Source organism: Phoenix dactylifera, chromosome 10 (genome assembly GCF_051530095.1).
Source record: "Phoenix dactylifera cultivar Ajwa chromosome 10, Ajwa_hap1_PhDact_Kaust_v1.1, whole genome shotgun sequence".
Taxonomy (NCBI): Eukaryota; Viridiplantae; Streptophyta; class Magnoliopsida; order Arecales; family Arecaceae; genus Phoenix; species Phoenix dactylifera.
This window is the reverse complement of record NC_143199.1, coordinates 31,868,291-31,894,253: the sequence shown is the minus strand read 5'-3', so window position 1 is coordinate 31,894,253 and position 25,963 is coordinate 31,868,291. Positions and strand designations below refer to the sequence as shown.

Genomic DNA, 25,963 nt, shown 5'->3' with positions numbered 1-25,963 from the left:
GTTACCCTAGGCATTAGGGAGACCTTGAATATTTTATGACTATGTTAGAGATGCTGGAATGTACCATCTGTGCTCCTTTGCTAAGCTCTCACCAAAATGAATAGGAGCATGAATCCATGTTAGGCCGAGTACAGACCAGACGAGCTTGGGCCACCTGTCTGGTAACCCAATCCATGCCTGGTATAACCCAGCCCAACCTCGCTAAAAGGGAAGCTTACGCCTCATCTTTTGTCACCTACTGCATCAAATTGCATAATTTTAGAGCGATAAGCAACCCCACCTAAAAACTTAAACGGGCATTAGCTGCATGCATGATTACAACAAGAAGCAAAATTCCTCGGACTGCAAAGCTACCTACAGTACGGCTCATCCCTTGTACATTTTATGGAAGGCCTGCATCTTGTTATTTAATTTATTAATTGCACTGCAGTAAGAAGAATTTTACAGATGCAAGTACAAGGAGACAAAATGAGGTGTCAGCCAGTCTCCAGTTCTGAACCCGCCTCCCTCTTCTTCCCAGAAACATGTATATCTGGGTCGTGAGCTTCCATCAGATAATGTGGATGCCGATAATTGAATGCAAAAGGTTAGCGACCGTTGATGCTCTTCTTCCCCAGCAGTTCCATTCATGCTTTTTGGAAGAAACTACTGAACTATGCTTTCTTCAAAAAAATAAAAAATGTGCGGTTTGGCCAAGAGCTTGGAAAAGAACAACTTATGCTAATCAAAAGCTCGGGACAAGTTGGCTTCTCTTTCCACCATCCCCCTTTTTGCCCAGCAAAATATTAAAGAACTGATCATCATATCAGCTAGAGTTTAACTTCACGGACTGCTCCTGCTGGGAACCGTTCACACAGATTCTGAGCAGCCAGTTCTACCCTCGTATTGTCCTGAAGAAAAATATAAAGCTTAGATGTTCGCAAACTCTCTTTAGAAACAGAGGGTAAGAAAGAAACAACAAATTTCCCCATTTGAGTTCAGAAAATATGATATTGCTTTTATTCTCATTAAGGTATGGAACACAGAAAATTAAGAAGATGGAACCCAGATGAATATTCTCGGAATAGATACCTTCCCAACAAAATTGATTATTAAAGGGCCAGCTCTAGACTTGCGATGACATCCTGCTTGTTAAAAAAATAACAAATTATCAAATGAAAGGATCATTTCTATAGCCAAACCCATTACATAAATAAATACACAAGAATGCTGGTTAACTTACCTATATAAATATCTGGGAAATCAATACACAATTTGGATATAACCTGAGCAGTTTCAATCTGCATAACAGGGAGGATGAAAATTAGAAAATATAGATATCTATTCAGAACTTGAGTTTTTTCCCCTTTTCATAGGGTCTGTTTAGCAGCCGGATCGGTAGCACCCGTGAGGAGATAGAGACAGAGAGAGAGAGAGAGAGAGAGAGAGAGAGCACCCGCGGCAGGGCGAGGGGGATTTTGCCAGACACGCCCTTAAGAATATCAAAATCCATTAATTTCACTTGTAATACAGTTAATGGTCACAGGTATTTGCAGATATGTTGATTAAGAGGTTATCCCCACATGGAAAGAGTTCACGAAGTATGAGATAAAGCAAACAAAGTATTAGCTGATGTAGATACCATAATTTCTGATATAAAAGTAAGAGAACATCATATGAACAACATCTTATTGGGTTAAATACCTACCATTCTGGAGAGCACAAGGTTAACAAGTAGTTGAAACATCACTTCGTAGGCAGAATCACAGGTTAACAAGCAACACTGAAGTAAATCACTCTGGATCAGTAAACATGGAGGAAGCCCAGACTCGGGCAAGATTTAATTATCGGTAATTGATGGAACAAAACAGATTCACTCTTCCCAGGCACATAGCTTTAGACATTATGTCTACTGCCATTTCTAAACTCTCTCCCATTTTCTCGACAAAATGATAACCGGTTATAGAACCAATCCAAAAGATCAAAGAAACCCATGAGGTAGGAATTTGGAACAAAATTTCATATTTAAAAAAAGCAGAAAATCTACACAAGGAACAAAAATTGATTCCTGAAGATGATCAACAATATGATCTGGGATGATTCCTCAAGCCCAAATTGAGAAAACAATTAGAGAGAAGAGGGTCAATAGGAAGAAACAACAATATGTTTTATTTATCACTAGCTTCTTTTAGACCATCTCTTCTCCTCTTAAACATCAAGTAATATTACACTTAATAAATGGGACTCCTCATCCTAATAGCATAAAGCTTTTCTTAATTAAACTCGACCTCGAGTATGATCCACATATGCTAATCTTACCTAAAATAAGATTCCAGAATCAACTAGAAAAATGGTCCTGAAGATAAGCACCAAAATTTCATCAAAACAAAAGAATACCTTGCCTTCTCTCAAAATATTTAAGTACTCAATAGAGCTATATAATGACATATCTGCCTCGTAGTCATATAGCAGACTTTGAATATTCATGTGAAAAAGTAGTGGTGAAAACAAAAAAGATATCCAAGTTTCAGCAATGAATGAAACTTCCGAGCAAAGCAGCACTAAGTTATGGAAGAAATGTAGCACATGAAGCTTATAAAAATGACAGCACATCTACGAAATAAAAGTAAGCACAGAAATGTACATCAGAAAGCATGGTATGAAGATGCTTTGACTTGAATGGTGCCATCCGCACTATAGGAGTACTTGGTAATTGTAGAAGACATTCCCATTCTGTTTCTAGTTCAGAAACATTTGTTGCAGCAAGAATAATCACATTTCGGCATTTGATCTGCAAGAAAAGGTCACTGCATTCTCAGTCACAGAAAAGGCTGCTTGAATAGAAGACACTGTAGAAAAATAGTTAAATGCCGAGTAACAGTGATACATGACATTGCAGAAACAATGAAATTACGGATGACGACTAAACTTGAAGAGCATAGCAGGAAAATGAAAATTTTTACTCAGTTTGCATTACAGCTGAAAAGGAATATTTCAGAATTAAGCATCGAATGAAATATAAAACATGAGATCATACAATAAAGTAGCAACCTGACATGTTTTATGAAGACTCAAGAAGAGTGACCTTGTTCAAGGTAACAATCCATGGTCCAAACATCATATATCATCTTTTTCTAGGAACTCTTATATCTTTTAATGGAAAATCATGTTCAACGCAGTTATAGAATTTTTTTGGTAATAATTCTTCGACCTCTGTTCTGGATGTATTTCAGCTCATGGATTAGACTTGCTAGTAATGTTTAAATTGCATGAAGATGAACAAAGAAAAATCATCCATTCAATCTACAGTTTTCATTGAATAAAATATAATATATCAAGGTCAAAAGACATACCAATGGCACAGGTAGCATTTCATGGTGCAGTAATTCAGTTATGCCTTCAGGCAATAAAGCCATCTGGAACATAAAGCAAGCTTCAGATCAGAATAAGAGTCTTTTAGCATGTTGTATATTTAATACTTTAAAGTGTATGTTACTAGTCTTATAAGCTTGAGGCACTCTAACATGGTTAATAAACTAATCATCTGGGTTTGCAATAATAGAGATATCAATGTCTAAGCCAACAAAGTATTAATAACACATGAATGGTTTGATAGAATAAGCTGAGCATATTTAATATAGGTCAACCAGAAAACCCACAAAACTTTACCATGTTCTCTGCTCCTGCAACAAATATCTGTCGGTAAAAATGATCAATTACTATGCACAATCATATGTATCTTTGCATATGAGATCTGTGAATACTTTCAACACTTATTATTAAGTACATGTTCGTTTCAGTAAATTAAGGATACCATAAGAGCTGAAAAATGATCGGTCTATCTGTGTATAATAAATGAAAACAGAATGAATAGCTTTGTCTTCAATGATCAAGAAGAATAACAAAAGGAAATTGTTCAATCTGCTAACACAATAATTGTTACTTATCCAGACATACTCCAGGTTCTTATTCTACCTTAATTTAAAAGCATTGTGCAGTGTTTCAACAATTTAAGGAAGAAATTGGAAGAAATATACTATTCAAAGCTACCAATTAGATGCTGACTGACACAATAAATGTGTTTCTCATAATAGAGATGGTGGTTACAACAATTTTATTTAATAGGTTAAAAATAATCAATAAATAGAGGATATTATGCATAAACATGCAATATTTTACATGTGAAAGCAATGAAGCTTCAAGAAATCTATTGTTACACATGTATCCCTGTTTCAGTGATGCATATGCCAAGACGTTTCATGACATACAATGGCAATATTATTTAAAGTCCAAAAAGCAGAAGATATCATAAGAGACTTTTTAACTGGTAGCTCCAACATTTATTTTTCGGACCTACCACTTTCTTTTGTGTTTTTAATATAATAATTATAAAGACTTTACATAGCATTATATATTCAAAAAATGATTAACCTTGATCACAAACAGAATTTATAATAAAAAGTGGCAGCCATACAGAGATTCAGTATTAAAATATTTTAAATTTACTTGTTGCGCAAAAAATATTTTATATTTACTTATTTAAAATATATCCCATCTATATGGGGAAAATTTTATGGATTCATCAAGATATGCTCTGTCAAATTGTGAGAATGTTTTACAACAAGCTCTCAACCTAATGCCAATTCTCTAGAAAAAAGTACTGAATTCCTGGCCAAGGCAACTTTTGGCAAGAGAGGACCTGCCACAAAACTTAGACCTCTAGATTTTGCTTAGTTAAACAATTGAAGCACATGCAACTACAGAGCAACCCTCTAAAAGTTCTTGTAGGCCTGGAAAGATTACCAAAAACGGAACGTATAAATTGTTTTCATGCAGTAGCCAATAATCACATTCCAATAAACTAAATCAAGACATAGTTCTGAATTGAAACTAAATTTGCATAATAATCTTCGTAACTAGCATAAAGGGTAACAATATCAAATAGTGCATATGCCCAATTATCACATCACCTCATTCCGGTCACCAGTGCAATGGTCTCCTATAAGATGCCTGAGATACTCCTCGAACTCTTCATCAGGGGCCTGAAAGAGAAAACAGTCATTTCATACAAAAAAAATTATAAAACTAGATACAGAAAAACGCAAAGTGAAGATTAATCAGATTTAGAATTATGTTTTTGCCTGAAGAAAGGTGGATGGTGACCACTCACTGGACACTAGCCATGACTCAAGCACATATATCATAATACTCTGCATCTAACACATTTAGATGATGCATGACTGAGAAATCTCCTCTCCTTTTTATCATCTCATAACTCTTTTACTCTCCATAATTTTCCTTCGTTTATCTATATTTCACAGTTGAACCAGCACCAAAATGCCATAACTCATTCATGGAGAAACTGGTTATGGCATTTTTTGGACCACATTTTGCACCCTATTGTGCTTTCAAGTTTCAGATTTCACTGGAAGCAGCATCACACACAGGCCCACACATAGAGAGGGGGGGGGGGGGGGGGGGGGGGCGAGAGAGAGAGAGAATTTTTCAAAGATTTTTGAGAACATATAGCAGTATTGTATGATCAAGAAGCCCTGCGAGTCAGTGTTACATGTTGTTAACCAAAACAGAAGAAGGAGATCCAATAAAGCAATGTTTTAATATACATTACTAAAAAAAGGTAAAATTACCAATTACACAGCATTTTGCTGTGCATCCATCAGTTTGATAAACTCACCAGACGAACTCCAAATGCCTTTGCAACACCTGCCGCCGAAACATCTGAATGTAAAGGGCCAAGCCCTCCAAAAAGGAATACCTGCAATTAACAATTCAAAATTATTTTTTGAAAAATACAAAATTAAAATTTCTTTAAACCTTGAGATAATAGTTACTATGAAATAAGAGCTGCAAAATTCTAACCATGTCATCTTTAGATTTCCGGCGTTCGACTTCTTCGGCAACAGAATCAACCTGTTTTTTTACATAAAAACCATGGTACATGCCTGTAAGTTCTACTAAAAACCTGCTACTCAGCTATGTGCCATAAAGCAAAGACCAAATGTTTGAAGAATTAATGTTTTGCAGTATCAATATTATCCCAACAATGTAAGGTCTTCTGAATAGGTGTCCCTAGCTAAGAAAATTGATTTACCATAAGCAGGTAACAAAATGCCAGGGCTCTCATTATTGCAGTTTTGTACTAGAACGTGTTCAATGTGGAAAAAACCACGAGTGAATCAAGAAATATGTCAAGTGGCAGAAAAATCACCGTCATATCCTTTGCAGGATATAGTAGCAAGTTATGCATTTGATCTTAATTTTTTTCCTTTTTCTTTTGTTTGAGATAGAAAGTCCTCCAGGCAATATCTGCTAATATAGTAAAAAGGGATTTTCAAGGAAATCATCTTTATCTTCTTCAACTACAATATAAAGTAGCCAGCAAGTCTTAGTTTATCAATTTGGGTTGCATGTTTTGTAATATATCCAAGAAAACTGTTAACAGTTTCAGTGAAATCTTAGTCTATTCATATGCTGAACAGGAAATTATAGCTGTCTAGAACATTTTTAGATCATGAGACGGTCAACATGTGAATTTAGGAGCACAAGTGGCTATCTTATCGCAGAAGTCATCTTACATCATTCCGAACAACTGCTACATGGGCAACTTGCCAACCTATGGTTTGAAGCTTTTTGCACAATGTTGCTCCTATTTGGTCCTCAGCAGTACCAAACCTGAAATTTTATGCACTAACATTTGTCAAGATGCTTTGTTATGAAACGAAAAGACAAAAATGAAAGAAAATTTATGCATATAAACATACATAACATGTATGCAAGCGTGCATGTAAGCATGCACGAGTGTCTGCAAACATGCATATATAAGTGTCGGTATGTATATGTATGTTATTCTTGCATAACTTTGAATGCATATGATGCATGAAACAATGATTCATTCGACCCTAAGCTTAGGGAAAATATCTGGATGTGTTGCCCAGGACTAGGCAATTAGTGATAATTTTCAAAGGCGTCTAAGCACCCTCCATCCACTTACCTAAAGAATAAGTGAACTATTCTCTCCATTAAAAGAACATAACAGTTCAGTAAGATATAAGTACAATATATGCGACAGGCATGGCATTGCACGTCAACTAAGTCTATGCACTGTCTCTATTAAATGAAGCGCAATCATGCTCTCTCAATGGAGAAATCTTCACTCTTTAGATGTAACAGTAAGTAAAAAGGTAAAGAATTTCTAGAAGAAGCTGGAGTCCATCCATGTCATTCCAATCAAGAAAATGTTACTGCTTTAATATAAATATTTTTTTCAGTAACAAGATTTTTAAAAAAAATCATTACTTATGAACTTCAATCGACAATGCCATTTGAGGCAAGCAGATAAATGCTTAGTAAACTAGAATAGCCTTATTTGACTAATTTAGTTTAAGTCCACCCAAACAAACATAAGCAGAATCTCGGAATTTCAGTAACTTGACAGAACATTTATAAAGTAAGGTAATGACAAGAAGCTGCAATCATTCCATATGAAGCTCAAGTATATATATTTTTTGAAGCATGAAAAAACAGGTTGCTTTATATTAGTACTACGAATTACACAGAAAATAACTTACAGAATCTCATCGCCTACAGCAATGATTGATGCTGTGAGAAAGCTGTTCTTATGTGGACCAATATTGTTCAGGCCATTGCTTAGAACAGGAGTGCTTTCAGACTTTGAAGAAATCTTCTTTGCTCTTCCAGCCCTTTCTTGTCTTCCATCCGATAGCATATATGCAGGTTTAAAATTTTCTTTCGTGGTTGAAGATTCAGCAACGCTCAACAATGCATTTGGAACTGTATCATGTATGCTCCCAATAGAAGTATATCTAAACAAAGAAGATATAAGTTCTGATACAATATAACAGACAAGTTAATAAATTTAAAAAATTAAGATAAAGTAAGAATTATAGAAATTTTTTACTTCGGAAAAAGTTTAGGTTAGTCTTAATAAATATATCGAGGAGAATTTGAATTGCAGATTCTGAACATGAACTCACATGTGGATACCATTTTCTTTTCTTTTCTAGCATTATCTACTCACTACTAAATTGTTGTATTTAACAGGCCTACTTCAACATCAAGAAAAAAAAAAACTTCAACATTTTAATTAGTTACATACATGTAATAAGCAGGACAAATGTAAAAAAGCATTGCTGAATGCTGAGGAGCATGTACATGTGTTTTAAACCTCAGATAGAGTTGGTAATAAGCTCGTAAGGATGCTTGGGAGATGTTGAGCTATTTGAATTAGTAGATGATAACTGATGGAGAACTGTTCAATATCATCTAGTCTTCTAGAACAAGCATTGTGAAAATGGGTTGAAGGAACAAATACTGATGAAGCAATGAACAGAAAACAGGATTTGTTGATCCCAACAATACACACACAACAACAATTGCATATGGTTTACATGTACGAAGCACAACAGTAACAGCTGGAAATTAGATAGCCACAATTCCAAAATTTGGAACTTAAAGGTCAAACAAAAGAAAATCTTTTACCCTTGATCGTACAGACTGCAGTATTTAACCTTGCAGGTTAAAATGAAAGCCCACACATCCCTGTTGAAGAAAAAAATGAAGTTAAGACCATTTTATATATAAAGAGGGGAAAAGGAAAAACTACGAATGATAGGATTCACTCATATGACCAAAAGAAAACCTGTATGACCAATCCAAGATAGGATTCACCCTCATAAAAGGAGGCCATCCAGTTGAGCTAGGGGAGAACTGTTCCTGACCAACCTGAAGGGGCAATACAGTAATTAATCTGAGTAGCAATTTAAATTGCTCTAATGTTAAATTTCGCATGTTTGGTGAAAAAATTTAAGACATAATCATGATATTGAATGATACCAATCATCATTTTTCATAGCAGGGTATATAAATAGCAGGGTATATACAACTGCTATAAGAAGCCAGAGAAATACCGCATTAGGATCACCAATTCGGGTACCAAGAAAAATAGCTTTGATAGGTTTTTCCTTTAGCAGAGTCTCTAAACCCGACTTGAAATCTGAGCGAATAATTTCCAGATGCAAGTCATAACTAGACAAAAGGACCAAAAAAAAAAAAAGAAATATAGATTTAATATTACAGGCTTGAACAATTAGAATGCATAAAGACTATTCTTTGATAGGAGCACAATTCTAGCAAGTTCCTTTTAGGGAGGGGGGAAACAGCTAACCAAGGTAGGAGTATTCTTACACAGCAGCAGTTTCATAAGTGAATAAATTGATGTCAGGGAAAGCACAAGGGCTCTCAAAATAGATAGTTCGTATCGGACAGTTCAGCATGCAGTCCAGTTGGTTCCCATGGGAATTATCTGTTTTCTCTTTATGCAGATAATATCCAGCCCGAAGTAAATGCAGTAAAACCTGCCATATCAATATCATCATAAATACTGAAATGCGAGAATCTGCTCTTTCAAACCATTTGGAAGTTAGCAGAAATAAGCATGGGATAATAATTACAGTCGAGTCCTTTCCCCCATTGAAGCTGAAGGCAACTTGTTCAAACCTGTCCAGAGGAAATATTCAATGGTTGAGAGTTTAATCAATTTGATGTTTAGTAGATAACATTAAAGAAAAACATGACATATTAAGTTATTCCATAAATCTGATACTAAATCGTGGTGAAGATGTGGAGCTTTTCACCAAGCTTCTCATCAGCATGATGTGCATGGATTCAGCTGGCATTGATAAATAAGCTTGTGTGCTCTTCCTCTCTCTCTCACCCCATCCCCCCCTTCTCTCTATGTGTGTGCATGTGCATACATGTGTCTGCAGCTTGTATCAATTATACGCATCTTGAAATAACTTAACAGCTAGTACCAAGATCAGATTATGATTTTTGCTAGAATTGAAATTTTTCACTATGAGGGACAAATCTATCAGCACCTTCTCATTTGTACCAATACAACCTGAAGATCTGAAATAGTGTCTTTTCCAGCAGTTCACTGGACAAAATTGGTCCCTACTTCTGAAAATATACCTTAAGCAACAGAATGGATCTGCTCATTGTTACATGGCTTTAGGTTTAGAACTCATATGACAATTTTCCACAAGGTCTGCCATACCGATGACTACCACCCCATACTAAATGTACTTTAATGTACCAGTAAGGTACCAGTATAACACCGAGATTTGATTCGATATATGAGCTGACCCAATTCATACCGGACCGAGCAAACTGGAACTACCCCATACCACTGGGTATCAGATGGTACTAGGGCTGGGAGTGAGAAAAAAGTATTTGAAGTTTATCTCTATATAGGATATGTATCGTACCATACTATACTGAACCAGTAACATTCTGATATGATTCTTGGTATCGGTTTTGTGAACATTGACCCACTAAGAGCTGCTAAAAATTGTCCAAGGACTTCTACATGAATATGACATAATGAAATTTCTTCATGATCGAGTAAAATATTCAAGCATAATCAGTAAAATAGAACCCTAGGCCAAGAATATTGACTTGTTGAAACATTTCAGACTCTAGGCTGACCAAAATTTCAACCTTGATAGAGAAAGCCGAAAAACTATTCAAGATTTTCCAGAGGATGAACAAGCAATTGAGAGTACTAACAAGGTTCACCGAACCGATAAAGGCGTACTGGCCAGCGATCAGTTTGGCATGATACAGGTTCATACCATGCCATTACAAGACATATAGAAATAGGGAGAGCCGAAAAAGGAGGGGGAGAGGTAGAAAAGGAGGAAGAGAGAGAGAGGGAGAGGGTGGGAGGGAGGATGGAATGGAGGAAGGGGGAGGGCCAAGGAATCCCTAACCCTAACCCGAGTGAGAGAGCGAGAGGGAGGGAGGAGCGGGAGCACTAAGGGAAACCCTAAGCCTAACCTAAATGAGAGAGGAGGGAGGGAAGGAAGGAGAGAGGGAGGGCATTACTACTCTCGGACTATCACAAACAGCCGTGCCCCGGGGGGGGGGGGCTAGGGTGATATTCGCAAGCAAGGGGAAGGGGTTGCTCTCTCCAACATCCCAAGCTAGGAGAAGAGGGTTGGGGGGGGCGGGGGGGTGAATTGCGACCAGATGGGCCATTTATCACCATTAGCCTAAAGTTCCTAAACCATCCCGAATAATTAGCCTAAACCATGCCGGTCCTCGAGCGGTCCAGTTCAGCGGGGGGGTGAATTGCGACCAGATAGGCCATTTATCACCATTAGCCTAAAGTTCCTAAACCATCCCGAATAATTAGCCTAAACCATGCCGGTCCTCGAGCGGTCCAGTTCAGTTGTCAATTCAGCATGGTTCGGCCATTGTTACTAACAATTGTATTTGCTAGCCTGTTTGTACCTAATTATCATTGTTGAAGGCTTTTACAGGTCCCCTCAAATGTTCCAAAACCATGGAGATTTTTCTTCCACAACTCTTTGTTTGATATTTATATACTTTCTTACTTTGTTTTCTCATTTCATATCACTTTGATAGCTTGAGATAAATTGAGGCTTCTATTCACACTAATTTGCTTTTATTGACGAACTTAATGATTAACTTGCAAAAGAAAATGGCATCCAAATTAGACTAATTGGCAGAGAGCGACCAGACAGACTTTGGCATAACTCAAAACGAACAATAAGCAAACAAGAAAGCTAATGAAAACTGCCAAAGTATACACGGGACTGCCTTCATCATAATTTAAGAACCGAACATATATGACAAAGAATGAAAACTGCCAAGGTCTATACAAGATTGACTTCAGCAAAACTCAAAGCTGATAATATTTGACAAAGAAAGCTAATTAAAACCACCAAGCTAAATGGAACATTTCCTTCAGCCCAACGGCATTAGTTGAACACAGGAACATGCAATGCATAATTTTTTCTTTTTATCTAAACAAAGGTTGAAAAGAACAATGTGCGCCAAAGCTTAAGCTAACCATAGGATGTGAAGGGGCAAGGGAGTGATACATGACTAACTCTTCATGAGGACTAGCCAAAAAGACTACATCTCCAACAAAAGATAGCTGTTTTTTGTCACAAACACGTCTCCACTATTTCCATGAGGAGACTGTTTGTAGAACTTTGGACAGCCTGATATGAAGAGATTAACTAGACAATCTAGTAACTTGTTAGAAAAGCCTAACACGAAAAGTTTATCTGCATGCTTGACATATAAGTAATCGAGAATGTCATAATTCATCAAATAAATCAATTTAGTTGTGTTATCCAGAAATTTCAAACTAAAATCAGGATCACAAGAGTGATCCAAGAAACAAAATATTTGTAGAAAATCAAGAAGAACACCTTAACTAATGGAAATCTAGAACAGCATCAAGAATTCATCACAATTCAAGAAATGAACATAAGCTCGTGCAAAAATCTCCAAGAATCGAGAGTAGATAAAAACAGCACAAATGTCTCGGAAAAATCAGACTTCCTGTTATAACAGTTAAGCATTCCGAATCATTTGGAAAATTTAATGTATCATAAATCACCATCATTTAATCGAATTTTGTCCCAACAGAACAACAAGAATCGGGTATAAGCTCATGCAAAATGATGCAACAAGGTCAGAAAAAGGGCAAAAATGACAGCATAAATGTTGCCAAATAAATCAATCTTCCCGTTAGAGCATGTAAACAACCTGGGCAGTCAAATTTCAACTTCCGCTGCATTCAAAAATCGCCCGAATATATTCAAATTTTGCCCAACAGAAAACAAAGAAATGCCCATGGATTCAAGCAAAAAGATCCACGAAGGAAAATAAACAAAAAATAGGGCGGAAAAACACAAATGTTTCATAGAACAATTGATCTTCCCGTTAAACTAGTTCAGCATACAAATCGGACCGGCAGAAAGGTACCAACTGATGCATGCTTCAATTATCTCCAAAGAGAACAAATTCTTTTCCCCAAAGAAAACCCCCACCTTCATCGGAACAAACCCAAAACCCAGTGGAACAATCTCCCTCGATCTCGAGAAGATCATAGACCCAATTAAGAATTCGCCGCAGAAGCCCACTAAAAGAAAACCTGAAGAAGTTTCAAATTAGAGGACAAAATCATCTTACTCGTAGAGAGCGAAAGTTCTCTGGATCACGTAAACGGCGTTGTTGTACTTAGTCTGGAGCCTCCGATCGCTGCTCTCCTTTATAGCTCGATCGATCTCCATCCCCCTCTCTTTACCCCCCCAGGAAGAAGGAAAGAGAGAAGGGAAGTGCCGATTAGGTTGGCTTCCGAAGACACCTCTCTCTCTCTCTCTCTCCCCCCCTCTCCGTAGCTGAAGAGGAGGATGTCCGCTTCTTGTTTGGATGATTGGGGTTATGGGAGATGCGATTCAGATGGGGAACAAGGTTATATCTTTCGCGCGACAGAAGATTCCTTTGAGAGTTGTGCGAACGGAGTTCCGAGCGCTTTGAGATTTGTACGCCGCCTATCCATGGGAGAAGCATTTATAATGCCTTCCAATTTATATTTATTTATGATCTTAATTATTATTCAACAAAAGGAGGGAAATTGTATGGAAACTGCGAGGAGAATTAAAACCCTCCGGCTCTCTGCAGAAAATGATTGGATGTCATTTTAGCCAAAACCGATTTGCCTGGAATTTATACTAGAAGTCAAGTTCAAATTAACAACTCAAAATTGAAAACAAAGTTGCCATGAAAGGATACCCAATTAGACTCCGAGCTATGGATTTGGACTAAGTTGGATCAACTTGACCTGCTAGCTATATAATCAGAATAAGAGAATGATACAATTTGTCGGGTCTAAGCGTGTTAAACGATCTCTTACATTCAAAATGGAGGGCGATCTTCTGTAACAGTCTAAGATGCCGCCTCGGCATCATTGTATCTATGTCGGTGACGAAGACATCATGATAGTATGGAATGGTCATAAGACTTTTGCCAAATATCATAGGCACAAGTTGGAATTATTCAGACCATGTATTTGAGGAGCTTAGTATGTCTTGAACCATTTCAAGGCTTGTGCTTTGTGCCATGTCTTCCAAAATTAAATTGCTTGTAGCCTTTTTTCAAGACATTAATCCTTGTATAAAACCTGCAGCTTGCAGCTTTTCTCTAAATGCTTTCCCTGAAAACCATGGTTTGTAGATGTTCTGCAGTGGTTTTGAGGAAGGTAAAGCATTTTGATTACAACAAATTTTTCAACTGAAGAATGATAGATAATTATAAATCCATCCATCTATATGCTTACACACACACACACACATATAGTATTTTTAGCAACTTCTACCAGTCCATAAGCTAAAAATACTTTATATATACACACACATGCGGAGGGGGGGAGAGCATTTTCAGCTCAGGGACAGGTAAAAAGTTACTTATTTTACCTATATAAGGACTAAGGAAAAATTTTGGTTCACCTAACAGAACTTGCAATGGATGGGCACGTGAATAATTAAATATCCATTCAGGGACTCGAAAATAATTTTGCTTTATGTATTTCAAAACATAAAGTACTCGGCTTCTGACGCCTTTTTTGTCGATCTGCGAGTAAGGGTGTGGTAAATGACTTACAGTACACTTTGGGAGGCGCACAAAGAGACCGTAAATAGCGTGCAATTTCCATGCGGTTCCTCTTGAATAAACAAAGATCTTACTAGGGATTTCAAAATAATTTTAGTTTTGACCTGGTTTTAAGTCGAACAACTCTCCCCCCTTCCCTTCTTTCCTGCTCCTACGCTTCCGTTCCGTCTTATTGCATCTACTCGGGAGCACGCAGTCGATAGAAATCCACCGAGATGTCTAAATCAAAGCTCTAGTTATTTTGGAATTATTAGTTCGGAAAAAAATATTTTTTATTAAAATATTTTTTAAAAAAATTAATATCCGAATGCATGATTTTTAAAATAATAATTTTTACAAATTTAGTTGACCACGAAAAAAAGACATATTACAAAATAATTTATGTTTGGTTGAACATCTATTTTTTAAAAAATATTATATTATATATATATTATATTTTTATTAAACAAAAATATTTTATTCTATTTCATCTAAAAGCTTAATGGTATTTTTAGAAAAAGAAAATTACTACAATTTTCAGCCAGAAAGAATTTGACTTTTCTATGTTCTATATAATTTTTTCTTTATAAAATGTAATAATCTTATTTTTCTAGAAAAACTATTTTTTCGTGTCTTTTTCTTAAAAATTTGAAGTAAGTATGAAATTTTTTTTTCATTTTTTCACCGACCAAACTTTCCCTATTCCTTCTTCCAGGAACTAGAGCCATTTTTAAGTGTAATCCCGCCAATCACGGGAAACATTGAATTTTCCAAAAGAAGTGGTCTTAGGCAAGCCAGGTGATAGACTAATAATTTTCCACACATTCATCATATAACTTTCCCATGGATTCTTCTCAATGTGACAAAATCATAGTTTAAAATGACAAACAATTGATACAAGGTACATTCTTTACTCCCTTTTGCGCCTTTTCTTCATCCTCAATAAATCGGGTGATTTCCTCTTCATGAAGGTCTAGAATCTGACTATCTGAGGGCTGAGGCACAGGTCTTCCGGTGTGTTCTTCTGGCCTTAGAAAGCCAGTTCTTGACGGGTAGTTGACCTTGGGCTTTTGAGGTTTGGACAATGTGCTTTTGCTTCTACGTGATTTGATTAGGGGAAAGAAACTTGAGTCATCACAACCACCCAATCCTCTGATTAAGTCACAATAACAAGATACATATACTCGTGTCTAATTCAATTAAAGCCAACTAATAATCAGCATGGGTGATGCTAGTGATTTTTCAGGCTTATCAATGGTCAGTAGATAGTTATTGTCTCATATATTGAAGAAACTTTCACACCTGGAATTTGAATAATGGCATATTTATTTGTAATTCAATTGATAAACAAAATTTAATTCTTATTATCGTACGCCTCTTCTATCGATATTTAGAATGAGGAATTTTACATTGGTTAAGGAATGAAGAATATCTATAGGCCTGACATGAGCCTTGGTCTTCAAAGTTCATAGAGATGCACCCTGGTATACACAACCTACTAGTACCCTACTCTAGTAAATACGAACAATCTTCTATATTAGACAAAAAAAATTTAACTCTTGCGCTTTCAATGCAAGGAAAAGTTATTAGCGAAAACACCTCCTTTGGAAAGCAATATAGCGAATACTTTTGTGGAAGATCCTTTTGGCACCTACGAAGGTTTCAAAAGTAGCAGACTTAGAAAATGCTATCTGAGTCAAACTTCATCCCTGCCACCTTAGAAGAAGATCTTCTAACACGACAACCATAGGTTCAATCATCAACTCATCCGTTATAATTTGTTGATTCGCGTCGATAGGTGAACACGTTGATGCAATTCAGAGGAGTGGCAAATGTCGCTACTCCGATCGTGCCTAAGGATCTAATTCCATTAAATCCATCAATTTGAAGCCAATTGTAGCACCCATGCAGCTCATATCAACTTGAAAAATCAAACAAAGAAGCATAACCTTGCATTAAAAGTTTATTCACCTGGCTACTATGCCGGCTATCTAGGCCAACAACCAATAAATAAACTTCGAGTCAAAGTCAGATTAAATTCATAAAACAAAGGATCAAAAGAGAGGGAACCAATCGCCCTTCCTCAGCCCTTGTTTATGAGAATTCTGAAGTCGGAATCCGAAAACTTGAATCAAGTTGGCTCCCCGAGAATGATAAAATATATGGTCTCTCGTCAAAATGTGATACCTGTATCTTAGTTCCACGCTTCTGTCTGGTGTTATTGTTGTTCCACCCTAGAAAGATTAAAAATAAGAAATAAATAAATAAATAGCAGATACAAAAGAACTACAAGCAATATTAATGAGATATGCTTCTGTTGGCCAGGAGTAAGGCCATGTAATTGGTGCCTCTCTTTTATTTATGCAGCGCAAGTTCAGCTCCTCTTAATGAGTTAGAGGATTCCTAGACGTAGATTATTGCCAATAGCGTGCAGCTAGGTTGGTGGCTTAATTTCTTTGGAATTGAATCGAGTATCTAGATCTAGATTTGATTAATTTACTTAATGCGGATAATGCTATGTGGATACTGGTCATGTCGGACGTGTTTGTATAGTGATACTTTGCACAATTCATAAAGAAAGTTCAAATTAGTGCTACCTAATTTAGAATTATAATCAAAATCTAGTTGTTTAAACAGGTTCGGATTCTGAAGCATCCTTTGCTACACGTCGATGATGTAATTGGAACATGCCTTCTTAAACTAGTTATTTCAAATGTGACCACTTTATATTGATCATTCTAGTGATAGATTTCCATAACTTGTTTGGATATAGTGCAATAAGAAATTTAAAAAATATGTTTCTATATTTAATGAAACCAATGCATATTTTTTTTATTTTTCTATCATATATATATATATATATAATTGTGTTGCTTATTAGGAATCAAAGTGAATGTCTAGTTAAACTGGAAAGATATTACTGAAACTTAGACATAGTATATAAAATTTAAATGAAGAGAAAAATAATGAAGAGTTGACAAAGATAAATTATCACTATTTAGTGACTTAGAAGCTTAGCGCCTCACGGCCTCCGAATCTCGGCAATTTGACCTTCATGCCCTCATACCAGGACTACTCCTAATTTTCCGTTAAAGGGTATTGCAGTAATCTCACGCTTTTTAGACCCGCGTGTCGCGGTATCCTAATCGTGTCGTTTAAGCGACGTCGGAACGGAATCCGAAGTAGGTGAGAATATCAAAGAGGAATCTTCATGTAGATTTCTCTCTAGATCTCTGCCGTCCAACCTTACCAATGTCTCACCGATGTTTAGCGCTTTTATTACTTTATTAGATAATATCCTAATGGTCTTATTTTTTTTCCCAGAATCCTGTTTTTCCATGCTTTGTAAAAATTAAAAAATATAAAAAATCTTTGTTTTATATTTCAGTTTTCTCGAAGCATCAGAGACGGGTTCTTCGAATACCAATGAAATCACTTCTTGAAGTCTAATCCTCAAATCCAATCACTGTCCTTAAATGCAAAAGCCAAGTTCTAGCCAGGGACAGCCACTTACCATTGAGTAATCTAATCCATCGTAGTAGAACTTAATGATAAGTTGGGATTTCCTTGAAATATTGACATATTCTATGTCAAGAAGTGACCGATCTCTAGATATGAATTCAATTGTATGAAAAATTGGAAAATCCGTTCTATAGAAGATATTACTTTAGCTTTCGATCATCAGTCTCTTTTTCCTCTTTATAACACAACTCTCACCATCATTTATATATATATATATATAATAAAAACACAACGAAAATGCCACCTTTAAAAAGCTTCTATCCGGTGCATGCATAGCTCTGCTTGCATTGTAACCTAGTTTCTCAAATAGTGTCACTATGATAGTCTCTAAAGACCATTATTTTTACTGATTTTCAAATACAGTTGAGCACTTTGAAACAATTTGGTCCATTTTGCTCGTTTGTAGTATGGATCTAGATATGAGAATCGGATTCATAAGCTACCACACATATTAATGCTTCCGGTACAGGTGTTTTTAAGGCCTACCAGAATTGGCCAGGAGTTAGTTGAACTACGTCAGTATTTTAAAATTTTAAAAAATGCTTAAAATTATCCTATCTTAAATAATATTACCAAACATGGTACTCACTCAAACCGAACAACCTGATTTAATCCCTTGGATGAACTAAAGCTAAGTTGACCATATACGTACTTGCACAACATAGGCTAAAGTTATACATGGCTGCAGCCATAAGGGAAATGGATTACTATCATCTCAAAACTTTACTGGCGGAGGAAGCAGCTCATGCGTGGAGACTGCATGAAGCATGATGGCGGCTGCAATTAATGGAGGCCAAGCGGCAATTGCTGGTTCGTACGTAATTATGCTTTGGCTTTGCGGCACTCAACGACGACTACAGCCCATTTAATGTCCAAGTAATTAAAAATTTCTAAGGTTTGGTTGCATCATGGCTGATTTAAGCAAATATTTTATTGGTCAACTTTATATATATATATATATATATATATATATATATATATATTTTAAAAATCATCTTTCAAAATGAAATGGCACTACTCGCTCTAACATTGGATCATCTGGATCACTCAGTTAAACAATTACTGTTACTGGATCTTTAACGGAATCGACAACTTAGAAAGAAAGGGAAAACTTCTAGCTACGCTACTAACTATGCGGGATCCGCTAAGGATCAAATTGCTTATTTCGGTCGAGATCTAGATTCTTAGAGTAGTGATCGAAAGCTTGATTCTGATGTTCGTGAGCGTGATCCAGACCTTCGTGATCCATACACGCCATAAGCAAAGCAAGCACCAGTACTAGGGATTTATATATACTCTTTTTTCATAATCTAATTTTTTTTGAAATAATTTTTGAGAGAAAAAGAGATAGATTCCCTCACACTATAATAATTCATGTCCAAATTTGAAGAGAACCATCTAAGAATTGCTTAGCAATGGACTGATTGATAAGAGAATCTAACAAAATTTGTTTATTTGGCACAAGCTAATAGTATTTAATGTGTTGATGCATCACCCATAACATTCTCCCAAGCACATGCATGCTTGGTTCAAAGTTCCATGTGAATTCTGTGTGCAATCTAGGTCAGGATCACCAACATTGGCTGCATGGCGGGCACTCATAGACTGAAAGAGTTGTTTGCTGTATTGGCTGGACCAGGGGAAGCAAACCATAATTACGTTTGGTAATTACTAATTAGATACGTCCTACGGGGAGGGCAGTCCCATGCACACCAAGATAAATAAATAGAAATAACGAAGAATAGAATAGAAGGCTCTTCCCCTGTTTATGGCTTTGCGCAAAAGAATAAAAATAAAAATAAGAACAGGGGGAAATAAATCAAAGCTTTCCTCGCTTTCCACTTCCCAAACTCCCAAAACCCTAGAAAACAATAAAATAACAGGGGGAAAGCTCGCGCCCGCGTAGGCCGAACGCACTATAAGAAAGCCGGCCCGCGGCCTTCATGGGTTATTTATGGTTCATTTGTGAGGTGTCAGCTAGCCCATTCAAGTTGCCATTAAGAGTCTCTGGAGTTCGGTAGGTCAAAACTTTATTCTCCGTCTTCAAGCCTTCTCCCTTCTCCCCCCTCCCTCTTTTACTAGTGCAACTGCTAGAGAGAGACACACGAGGGTTGGGTTGATAGAGATGGCGGTAATGGCGGCTTCTATCTATAATATCTAGTGCAATAAAAGAGAGGGTTTACACAGCATAGCAGAGGGTAAGAGAGGCGTCCTTTTCTCGCCTCTGGTGGTGTTAAAAAGATTGGTCTGATTCATGTGGTTTCTTTGTTAGTAGCAACACAGGTCTTGAGGGCCTTCAACTGTTCTCTTTGGCACTGAAAGATATGGAGGTCAGGAGGAGGAGAGGAGAGAGATGTTGCTCTTTGATTTGCTCCATGTCTTTACCTTCCATTACCCCACTTTTCCTTCTTTTTCTCGCGTTCATCGGCGCCGACGGAACGGTCGATGTCTCGGCTTTGAATTACACAAGCACTGGACGCATCGCGAGTCTTAGATTGGCAAGGATTCAAAGGTACCTGGAGAAGGTCAACAAGCCTGCCGTGAGGTCCGTCGAGGTAAGGATGACGATTAGAAGTTATAGAGAGGTTTCTCTATCGTTTCATTTTTATTGGTTAACTATAACTTTCCGGCTTAGCTCTTGGAGTTACATATTTGTACAGAGTCTGGATGGAGATATCATCGACTGCGTCCACCGGCACAAGCAACCGGCTCTCGATCATCCTCTTCTAAAGAACCACAAGATCCAGGTTGATAACAGGGCGGCTGCTTCCTCTGAGAGCCTATTCAGTCTCTGTTTCTTGACAAAATATTCCTGAGCCAATATTTGACCCAATTTCTTGTGAATTATGTTAGAGAGAGGCACCTCAGATGCCAGCATTCAGAGGTGGCCGGGAACCGCGAAATTACAATGCAAGCGATGCAGCGAGAAGGGCTTGGCAGACATGGCACCATGTTGGGCATTGCCCGAAGGGCACGGTCCCAATACGGAGGAGCTCCGTCGACGACGTATTGAGAGCCAAATCTTTGTACCACTATGGGAAGAAGCAGCAGGGAGTGCCGCTGGCTAGAAAGGTCGATGCACCAGATGTGGTCAGCGGCAATGGCCATGAGGTATGCACAAGATCAACAAAAAACTTCAAATCTCCTTTTCCTTAGCTTGCTCCTTTTAATTAATGGACCTTCAAGAAATGGGTTTAATGGGAAGGTGAGAGGGTGAAGAACATTCAGAGTCCTGTGTGGGAATGAAGACTTGAGGGCTTCTTTTTCCTAAAGTCTGGTTGTTTTCTTCTTTCTTCCTCTCACTGAAAGTAGCAATAAAGATGGGGGCCTCCGCTGAGAAGGTGGGTGGGAACCGGGAAGGAAGGAGTAGGTAATAAATGGCGTTCATATCCACGGAAAGAGAAAAAGATAACTTGTTTCTTTTGCATAGGACCTTAAAGAGTTCACACTATATTTTTTTCCCACCCGTATGTAAAGGAGATGATGATGATACTGGAAGAGCATGCATTGAATGAACTCAAAGGTGTTCATTCGGTAGTGGAGGTATCATGTCACCATTTCTTTACGTTCACTCCTGCTCCTTTAGGTATATATATATATATATATATATATATATATATATATATATATATATATATATATATATATATATATATATATATATAGATAGATATATATATTTCTTTTCCTTTTGTCGACTAAAACTGTACATGTATACTATAACCATTATAGCCTTGCCACTGGGGAGCCTTCAGGGAAACGTAAACAAGTGGGAATCGAATGCGGAATTCCATTTTTTCTCATTAACAAAATTTTCCAGTAGCTTCCCAGTGGCTTACATGGGATCTTATCTCAGCACCTAAGAAACCGAATTAAATACGTTTCCAGAACTTTGTTGACTACTAGGCTAATTTTTTATATCTTGCTTCGTGCTTGGGTGCAGCATGCAATTGCTTACACTGGGAACACACAAGAGATCTATGGAGCTAAGGCTACGATCAATGTCTGGGATCCATCCGTCCAAATGTCCAACGAATTCAGCCTCTCCCAGATCTGGATCCTCTCGGGATCATTCGATGGCTCTGATCTCAACAGCATCGAAGCTGGCTGGCAGGTATTTCTTTAATTTCAGTCTATACCAAAGTTTCATATCTTAGGGCCATAAAATATTTTAGCACTAAATGATTCCTTGTCAAGTGTCACCATTTTAAATACTAAAATATTTTTGCTTTTTTGTTCTACTAAATTTTTTGGTTAACCTTAACTTAGAAGCCAGGGATGAGAACAAGTAGAATTCTTTTTGGCACAAGTCAAAGTATCTATAGAAAAATTTTCTAGTGTACAAGATAAATCAAGTGGTAGTCAGACCAATATGAGGGGTAAACATGCTGAATTTTATAGATTGGAAATTAGGGGAAGAGACAAATATCCAATGCTCTCCAAGGACTCAAGGGAGCAATGGACCCTGAGATTTGACATTTTAGCTTGCCACCATTTAAGGAGGAAATCAGCCAATAGGCCCCATCTACTTCTTGTCAATCAAAGCATCCTCCTAATCCATAAATCCAGGCACATGGTATAAGTACTTTCTTTGTGGACCACTCTTCAGGGACCCTCGCATTCGAGTTTCAGCAGGTATACTAAATTCTGGGATCTGTGTATTTTTTTTCCACCAGTCAGCAAACAAGTAGTCAAGTGTGATGGTAACTGCTGGTACGACTCGGTGGTGCATTTTTTCAAAGTCAGAAAACATAATATACTCCATGTTAGATAAAATATATAGGGTGCTAAAGCAACTCCCAAAAAGAGCTACTTTGAATGCTTCCTCCCAGCTCAGAGAGAAACAGCAAACCCTATGGTCTCGCGTGTATTATGAGAGACCACATGCCACCTTGAGATTGAAACACTCATCATATCATGTCCTACTTAAAAGAAATGCATGCTTAATAGAGCACTTTTAAGAACACCCACTTCAGCACCTGCCTTACGTCCCATGATTCACATATATCATCACCTTTGAGTACAAAAAATTGTCATGCAAGTTGATCATCTCCAAACAAATAATGACTTCAAAGACATGATGTCAACATTTTCCGGGACAAACACAGAAAGAAGAGAAGTCTTTTTTGTCTATGCAAGCATTTCTCATGTAATCATGCTCGCCAGTGGCTGCTTCCTTTATAAACCCCATCCATGCACACCCACAACCAAAAAGATAAAGAATATGAATAACAATAGGAGTGGATAGAAGGAAGTTCCATCAGAGGCAGCTTCCTTGCATACTTTTGATCAAGTGGGGAGCTGAGGACCACTAGATTTATTGGTGACTTCAAACTTTTGCATTGCAATCACACGGTCTGTCGGAAAAATTATAAGTGCCTTTCATCATCAAGATAGACGGCTCATGAGATGATGGGCCCAACGGTTGATCCATATCAGGTGCAGGACACCTTGCACCGCACTTGATACACACCTGCCCCGCACCAGGAACATTTTTCACCAACTTTCTGGTGAACGTGGCGTTGCAGCTAATCCACACCACCATTGCATGAATTTGATGGGCCCAACGACGCATGCTAATTGCTTGTACGGAGTGGTTATCTGAAGCTTTGTATTTCTTTCTAGTCAGGTCAGCCCTGAGCTTTATGGAGACGGTAGGCCCAGGCTGTTCACCTACTGGACGGTAAACTCTCTCCCTTAAATCTTCCCTTATATACTTTTATTATACACTAATATATCGTTTATGCATCAAAGTCTCTGACGTTTACTTTCAAAAAAAAAAAAGATCCAATGTTGTTAATTTATCAGGGTTATGTCCTCCAAGAAAGAGATAATTAAGCAACCTTTGATCGAAGTCTTCAAAAATATTATACATTTTAACAGTAGCTGTAATAATGAATTCACGTTTCATTCTTATGATGCTGCAGAGCGATGCATATCAGGCGACAGGGTGCTACAACCTTCTGTGCTCAGGGTTTGTGCAGACCAACAGCAAGATAGCCATTGGAGCAGCTATATCACCGGTCTCATCATATGAAGGCAGCCAATATGATATTACTATTCTCATATGGAAGGTACATCTCTCGAGCTTAACTAAGCAACAGGTCATTTTTGGATCAATTGAGCCACCATACTCCCAATGTATGAAGCCGGCTTGATGCTAACTCGACCCACTTTATGATACTGTTTCTATATGGAATAATGCCAATGCATACCTATCCGAGTTACTAATGCTCTGGCTCAGGCCTTGTCTCCTATCATCAATGCCACAACTTTAACCACAATAGCACAACAATTGCTGAGCATTTAGTTCATGTCCCATAGCTATCAGTACCTGTGTCTACATAGTGATCAGGTCTTGCCACAGACCTGGAACATATATGATGTGCCACATTTGACAGTGTTGGTGACGTAAATTTTTCAGGATCCAAAGCTTGGGAATTGGTGGATGAGCTTCGGAGACAGCATGCTCGTCGGCTACTGGCCGGCCGAGCTCTTCACGCACCTCTCAGACCATGCGACAATGGTGGAATGGGGAGGGGAGGTGGTGAACATGCGACCAAATGGGGAGCACACCTCGACCCAAATGGGGTCGGGCCACTTCGCGGAGGAGGGGTTTGGGAAGGCGAGCTATTTCCGCAACCTCGAGGTCGTCGACTCGGACAACAGCCTTAGCTCCGCCCTGTCCATCTCCACGCTCGCCGAGAACACCAACTGCTACGACATCAAGAGCTTCTCCAACACCGACTGGGGAAATTACTTCTACTATGGTGGGCCGGGAAGCAACCCCCAATGCCATTGAGTCGTTCCTCCCCTTTCCACTTCCCATTCTTTCCATGCATGCCTCGGGTTTCTCTTTGCCTCACCACACGCCTAATATAGCGTATTAATATCAAAATTCAAGGTTCTTATCCGTTTCGATCCATGGAAAGGTCTCTACGGGTCATTTTGTGCCTATCCTTGCTTTCATTGCTACTGATGTTTTCATACATGATATTGATATATATACATATTTCTGCAACAATATTCTTTAATATTTATTCTAGTATTTTTGTATTATTTTGGGGATTTCATTCAAATCTTTGTAAATATTATGACCCTCCCCATCTTTTTTCGCCGCATAATAAAGATTAGACAAAGCCTAGCACGCTGCAAATTAAGTCTCTTAGACGGATCGGTATGGCAATTCAACTGTAAAGAACATCACAGACCACTTCAGGACCATCTTGAGCTAGCCTTTAGCCTGGTCTGAAAGGAAAAGTTGCTGCAAACTTGATGAATGGAATCGCTGCAAAAATAGATCCATATAAAGGCAAGGCAACTCCAATGTATTTACCAACTCAAGTTCTTGGCCATGGCACACATTAAGTTGGTGTAAAATTTTAGAATCTCTATCTAGTGGGGGAACGTATGCAATAGAAATATGGAATACATCAGAAGATGCCCATATGTTGGTCCCATTCTGCAAAAGCTTACAGAAAACCTGTACCCTATTGAAGGAAACATATCTCGCTGAATTTTAGATGTCACAACAATCCAAGGAGAGCCTTTCTCAAATTGGATGCATCTAAAAATGGCTCCATATTGTTTATTGTGCGTAACTTCAAACATTAACTAATTACTTAGCAACAGACAAGACTTTGTTGTAGGTCTTGAATTGTTTAATGCCCCATCTTGCCTTGCAAGTCGGATAACCATGCTTGTTGAGCAATTTGGATTTCGATAGACTATTTCTTTGTTTTGGGAACTTGGGCATGTTGATTGAGTCTCGTTCGCAACTATCCATAATTAATTAAGCTAGCTCGATGGCATCCAATTCATTAAATGTCAGCGTAAGTTTCCGAGCCTATTTTGCTGTCAGCCCAAGCTATCACACAGTGACATGTCAAAGTCAAAGGCAGAGGATTGGTTGGGGCTTGGAAGGTGCACCAACCAACCTGATTAATGCAAATGG

At 37.8% G+C, this 25,963-nt stretch overlaps 2 protein-coding genes across 4 annotated transcripts; one reads left to right on the top strand and one right to left on the bottom strand.

Moving 5' to 3' along the window:
- Positions 1–380: 380 nt before the first annotated feature.
- LOC103706960 (bifunctional cytosolic FAD synthase/FAD diphosphatase-like) lies at positions 381–13,384 on the bottom strand. 3 transcript variants are annotated; one of them, XM_008791248.6, is made up of 16 exons: positions 13,030–13,384; positions 9,471–9,516; positions 9,205–9,374; positions 8,928–9,045; positions 8,660–8,742; positions 8,500–8,559; positions 7,569–7,823; positions 6,576–6,672; positions 5,860–5,910; positions 5,675–5,755; positions 4,950–5,021; positions 3,333–3,395; positions 2,624–2,770; positions 1,223–1,280; positions 1,072–1,124; positions 381–890 (listed from the first exon to the last, which is right to left on the bottom strand). In XM_008791248.6, the coding sequence occupies exons 1-16, from the start codon at positions 13,128–13,130 to the stop codon at positions 810–812; spliced, it is 1,536 nt and encodes a 511-aa protein (XP_008789470.4). In that variant the 5' UTR covers positions 13,131–13,384; the 3' UTR covers positions 381–809. The 3 variants fall into 3 exon arrangements, with proteins under 3 accessions (XP_008789470.4, XP_088562180.2, XP_089782064.1); XM_088706054.2 differs by having other exon boundaries at positions 8,928–9,013; positions 13,030–13,290; XM_089925938.1 differs by lacking the exons at positions 381–890; positions 1,072–1,124; positions 1,223–1,280 and having other exon boundaries at positions 2,647–2,786; positions 13,030–13,354.
- Positions 13,385–20,081: 6,697 nt separating this feature from the next.
- Positions 20,082–25,043, top strand: LOC103706961 (protein neprosin). The gene is made up of 8 exons (XM_039115315.3): positions 20,082–20,207; positions 20,285–20,564; positions 20,670–20,756; positions 20,863–21,120; positions 21,953–22,123; positions 23,639–23,692; positions 23,937–24,083; positions 24,434–25,043. The coding sequence occupies exons 2-8, from the start codon at positions 20,334–20,336 to the stop codon at positions 24,809–24,811; spliced, it is 1,326 nt and encodes a 441-aa protein (XP_038971243.3). The 5' UTR covers positions 20,082–20,207; positions 20,285–20,333; the 3' UTR covers positions 24,812–25,043.
- Positions 25,044–25,963: the final 920 nt, after the last annotated feature.